The sequence below is a fragment of the Thecamonas trahens genome, assembly GCF_000142905.1.
Source record: "Thecamonas trahens ATCC 50062 unplaced genomic scaffold supercont1.41, whole genome shotgun sequence".
NCBI classification, from domain to species: domain Eukaryota; order Apusomonadida; family Apusomonadidae; genus Thecamonas; species Thecamonas trahens.
Genome location: NW_013657639.1, coordinates 115,867 through 121,245, shown reverse-complemented (window position 1 = coordinate 121,245; position 5,379 = coordinate 115,867). Strand labels below are relative to the sequence as shown.

The window sequence follows — 5,379 nt, the reverse complement described above, 5'->3', positions numbered from 1 at the left end:
GGGAATTGGGGGAATGGGGGGATGGGGGAATGGGGGGAATGGGGGGAATGAATGGGGGGAATGAATGGGGGGAATGGGGGAATGGGTTTAGTGGCCATGGGACGCGCCAGGGGCGGGGTCGAACTCTGGAGGGAGGGAGGGGGGTGGTGAGTGGGGGGAGGTGGGGAGGGGGGGAGGGGAGAGAGGGAGGAGGGGAGAGAGGGAGGAGAGAGGGGGACGGGGAGGGGTTCGTACTGGACATGCGGCGGTCCTCCTCTGTGGGCGTGGAAAGAGGGGCGGGAGGGGAAGGCGGTGAGTCGAGTCGATGGGATGGGGAGGTGGAAGGGGGGAGAGGAGAAGGGGAGAGGAGGAGAAGGGGAGGAGAAGGGGAGGAGAAGGGGAGGGGAGGAGAGGGGAGGAGAAGGGGAGGGAGAAGGGAGGGAGGGGAGGGAGGATGAGTTGGAGAGGGGGAGGGGAGGGGGTGGAATATGGCGGGCATAGACAGCAGCAGTCGTAGCCCACCACCATCACCACCCTCACCATCCCCCCTCTCTCCCCTCCATTCTCTCCCCATCCCCTCTCCCCGCCCTCAGCAGCTGCTTGCGCCTTGCTCCTTGGTCCCCCGGTCCTCCCCCTCGCCCTTCCTTCCCATGCACCGACCATGGGACCATCCAACTCCTTCGGCATCCATCGCATTCTCAGCACTGCCTCCACGCACATAGAGAGCAAGCGCCAGCCAAGTCCCTCCCGCTGCGGACGGCCACCGCCAGGCCCTGTGGCAGCATGGGTGCGGGATGGCTGCGGGTGGGGGAGGGGGGAGGGGGGGCCGTGTCGCGCCCGTCCAAAAAATTGAGCCGGGCCGAGGAGGGGAGAGGGAGGGCTCTACCAGGCCCATGGGATGGGGCATGGGGATGGGATTCGGTGTGGGGGTGGAGGGGTGGGGGTCCATGTTCTGTGCAGAGTGGGGAGGGAGGGGGGGACGGCATGCGTCCAGGCTAGGTTGCTAGCCTCTGCTGCGGGAAGGCGGCCATCACACGCTGGTGACAGGGTGGCTGAGCATGGGCTTGGGCAGAGGATGGAACGTACCGGAGATGGGCATGGCGAGGACGAGGGCAAAGGTGGCGGCAAAGCCGGCCACAAACGGCGCAGCGGGCCCGGTGAGGGTCTTGACAATGTTGAACGAGAAGCGGCCCGACATAGTTGGGATGCAGAGGGGTGTGACGGGCCAGTGCTGGGGGGGGGGGGGGGAAGGCAACGATGGCGAACGATGGCGAACGATGGCGGATGGTGGCGGATGATGGCAGATGGTGGCAGATGGTGGCGGATGGTGGCGAGCAATGGCGGACGATGGCGGACGATGGCGGACGACAGGAATCGAAGGGGTACCGATCATCATCATCACCATCACCATCACCATCCGTACAAGCCACTACGCCACTCACAACAAACAACATCCCCATACACACACACCCCACACACCACAAACTCCACACACCCTCCGATAGAGTTGCCACACCCTCCCCTAGGGTTGCTGCCCACAGCATGCGACATCGCATTCCTGAGCAGCACAGCTTCGACCACTCAACTCGCCCACCCCCTCCCGCCCCTCCCCTCCTATGGCCGCATCACTACCGGACGACCTCAGCCTCAGCTCCATCGCGGCTCCACTGGCCGGCGCCGGTGCCATTTCGTTCACTGTGGGCGTCGGCATCGGGCTCATTCGCTCGGGCTCGTCGTCCAAGCCCCCACCGGCCGCCGCCTCGGCCGCCGCCTCCGCCGCCGGCCATCCCGCCTCACTGGCTCCGGCCGACCTGAGCGACCTGACCAAGCGGCGCTCGCCGCATATCGCGGAGCACATGCCGCCGCTGTCGCGGGCGGCTAGCGCCCGGCTGGCGCTTGGTGCCCTCGCCGGTGGCTCGCTCCTTGCCTTTGCTCTCGTCGGCTCCACCGTCGCCGCCGCCTCGGCCGCCACAGGCGTCTCCAACCTCGCCGAGCTCAAGACGTACATCCACGACGTCGCCCGTCCGGGCGTCTCGTCGGCCGTCGCCTCAGCCAGCGCCCGTGTCCGCGCCCTCCTCGGCATGGACGACTCTGAGCCGGGCGAGGCTGGCCCGCCGCCGGCCGTCGCCGACGATGGCTAGTCGGCCGTCTGCTGTGTCGATGTCGTCAAGTTTACATGGCTCACGCCTCCGACTGCCAGGTGAAGTCGGCCGTCGTGTCGCCGCCCTCCATGGCGGCCTTGCCCATCCGCTGCAGGCCGGCCTTGAGGACCGACTCAAGCGAGGCCGGCTCGCCGGACGCGCCGCTCTTCATCCAACGCGCAGACGACGAGGTGGCCAGCGGCTGGAGTGCCGCCCGCTGGGCGCCGATAGCGGTCGTGTCGAGGACAACCGGCGGGCCCGAGGCGGACGCGCTCAGCGCGGCACCTGCGGTAGCAGGCGCCGCACTCGCCCGCGGCTCGGCAGGCTTGGCCACCTCGGCCAGTGCGCCGAGCCGGGTGTTGAGCTCGTTGAGCGAGGAGCCGGCCGCCTCGAGCGCGGACCACGCCAGGTGCGCCACCGACTTGGAGTGGCGCAGATCGGCGCCCGAGCGCAGGACTGCCTCCACAACCGCCGAGAGCGAGGCCCGGGTGAGCGGGACCGGGCGCACAAACGCGTGGTCCAGCAGCTGCGGAATCGAGAGCCGCTCCTTGGGATCGCGCCGAAGGCACGACGCCACAAGGTCAACGAGCGCAGGCGTCACCGAGGTCTCGGGGTACTTGATGGTGTAGTTGGGATTGATGATGGCCTGCAGCTTCTGCACCACGTTGAGGCCTGCAAACGGGCACTCGCCGTACACCATCTGGTACAGAATGCACCCGAGCGACCAGATGTCCGACGCACGCCCGAGCTTCATCTTCATCCCGCCCGCGCCGCACCCGCTCGCCGAGTTGGTGTCGAGGATAGCCTCGGGCGACATGTAGTTGAGCGTCCCGATCTGGTTGTCGCGGACAATGTTGGTCGTGTCGTTCGAGATGGCCTTGGCAATGCCAAAGTCGATGAGCTTCAGCTGGCCGTCGACGAGCAGAAAGTTGGCTGGCTTGAGGTCACCGTGCACAATCCGCTCCTCGTGGATGGTGTGGACGGCCTGCAGCATCTGCTGCCAGTAAAATCGCACAAAGTTGTCGTCGACTCGCCCCGACGCCGATGACGCCCGCTGCCGCTTGAGGAGCGACGACAAGTCCGTCTCGCCGTACTCCATGATCAGGTAGATCTCGTTCTCCTTGACCTTGACCTCAGAGTCGAGCAAGTTGATGATGTTGTCGTGACCCTGCAGCCGCTTCAGCAACGTGATCTCATTGACGTAGCTCTCGATCGTCTCCTGCGACTCGCCGCGGAACTTGATTCGCTTGCACGCGTAGATCTTGCGGTTCGGCGCCATGACCTTGTACACCTTGGACGACCCGCCCTTGCCCACAATCTCCAGCTTGACAAAAGAACGCCCATTGATCACAAAGCAGTTGCCTGCAGGCACGCCGAGCGCATTGCTGCTGCCCGCGCTCCCACGCGGCGCAGACCGCGGCCCGGCGCCGCTGCTCGCCCCACCCGCAGACCGCGGCGCTGCTGCAACCCCGGGCGTTCCGTTCCCGCTCACGCTCCCGCTCGGCCGCGGGCCCGAGAGCGAGACCGTCGCCATCACCCGCGATGCGCTTTGCGTGTTCGCCACCGGCGTCGACTCGATGTCCTGCGCTGAGTTTGTCGCCACCAGTGCCTGGAGCGGTGCCCGCGCAGGCGTCGCTCGCGCAGGCGTCGCCCGCGCAGGCGTCGCCGCCGCCCCTGCTGGCGGCGAGCCCTCGGACGACTCGGACTCGACAGACGGCGAGCCGCTGTCGAGCGGCTTGCTTCGCTTGACCGCCCGCGGCGACGCTGCCGGCGAGCCCAGCTGCCGCTTGCGGAGCTCAGTCAGCGCTGCCGGCGTCAGCTCGCGACGCCGCCGCGGCGTCTTCTTGGCCGCAGACGGCGGCGCCGCTGGCGGCCCGCCCGCAATCGTCGTGTCGTCGGCATCCGCCGTAGCCGTCGCTTCAGACTCACCTTCATCAGCTGCAGCCCGCGCCCGGTTCTCGGCCGCCACTGCCGCACTCGCCGCCGCCGCATCTGCCGCCTTGATCTCGGCCGTCGTGCCGCGGAACGGCGGAATGACAAAGTCGTCCGGCCGGAACTCAAATTTGGTCGAGTTGCCCGCCGTGTTGCCGCCCTTGGACTCGGCCTCTAGTTCTTCCAGCTCGGCCTTGACCTGCGGCTTGATAATCTCCACAATGTCCATATCCTTAAACGAGAGCGTCTCGCCGCCGTCCTCGCCGCCGGCCGGCGTCGGTGCGCTAAAGTTGGTCGTCGCCTCCAGGTCGTCGTCGGCATCGGCCCGTCCGCCTGCGCCCTGCGCCTTCCCCGGCGAGCCGCTTTCTGACGACGACGCCGTCCGCGACGATCGCCGCAGCGACGATGGAATGAGGTCTTCGTCGTCCGAGATGTCGTCGCCGGCAAGCCCGAGCCGCACGTTGTCGTCCAGGCACGGCGGCAGCGCGTTGAGCGCCGCGTTGACTTCAGCAAGCGGCTCGGCGCCACGAGCCTGCCCGCGGAGCAAGATCTGCCGCGCCGCTGGAACGTCGCCCCCGTGCTGAGTCTCAAACTCGGCCCAGTACACGTAAAACGTGGCAGCATCCGTCCCAATCGACTGGTTCTTCATATAGTTGAGCGCGTCGCGGACTCGCGCAAGAGCATCGGCCCGCGTCTCCAGCGTCGCCGTCTCCACCACTTGGTCGAGGTAGATGTGCCAAAGCTTGAGCGTGTCAGGATCCTTGGCGTACACCGCTAGGTCGATCGACTCGGTCGCGCGTACCAGAATCCGCTCCATAAACCGGTTGCGGGTGATGGCCGACCGGTGCCGGGGCTTGGTCTGTTCGTACGCCACCAGCTTGAGCCACGGCTGTGGCGCCTGCGGTGCAGCCTCCACCGCCTCGACGCGCTCCATCCGCGCCTTGTACGTCTGCGTCGTCGTCCGCACCTTGGGCCGGAGAAAGGCCAGCTCGGCCGGCGCTGCCGCAGCCCCGCCAGCCTCAGCCGATCCCCCAACCCCCTTGCCTCCCTCCCCGCGGACGCCCAGCGCCTTCTTGGCCGCCATCCTCCCCGACAACGTTCCCAGTCCGCTCCCGCCCGCCCCGCCGCCAGAGGTGTTGGTGTGGCTCAGCCCGCCGCCGAGGCCACGCTGCTTAAGCCGGGCCGAGAGCGGAACCCTGCCCGCGGTTCCCGCACGTCCAGCACCTGCATTCTCCTTGTCCACCATTGATCGCGTCTGCCGCCGCATCTTGTTCGTCGGTCTCGCGCGCACTCGCTCGGTCGATAGCCGTCAACACCACAGCGCACA

General features: G+C 67.5%; 2 protein-coding genes across 2 annotated transcripts in view; both read right to left on the bottom strand.

The window, feature by feature from the left end:
- AMSG_12129 (uncharacterized protein) overlaps positions 1–1,177 on the bottom strand; it is a gene marked incomplete at both ends in the record, with an annotated part of 3,431 nt that extends 2,254 nt beyond the window's left edge. Inside the window, one exon of the mRNA XM_013899918.1 lies at positions 1,066–1,177. Coding sequence (XP_013755372.1) covers positions 1,066–1,177 — 112 coding nt within the window. The remainder of the gene's footprint in view (positions 1–1,065) is intronic.
- Positions 1,178–2,144: 967 nt separating this feature from the next.
- On the bottom strand, positions 2,145–5,136 carry AMSG_08048 (TTK protein kinase; the record flags this gene model as incomplete). The annotated part of the gene is made up of 2 exons (XM_013899834.1): positions 2,145–5,070; positions 5,113–5,136. 2 exons carry the CDS (start codon positions 5,134–5,136, stop codon positions 2,161–2,163), a joined length of 2,934 nt encoding a protein of 977 aa, XP_013755288.1. The 3' UTR covers positions 2,145–2,160.
- Positions 5,137–5,379: the final 243 nt, after the last annotated feature.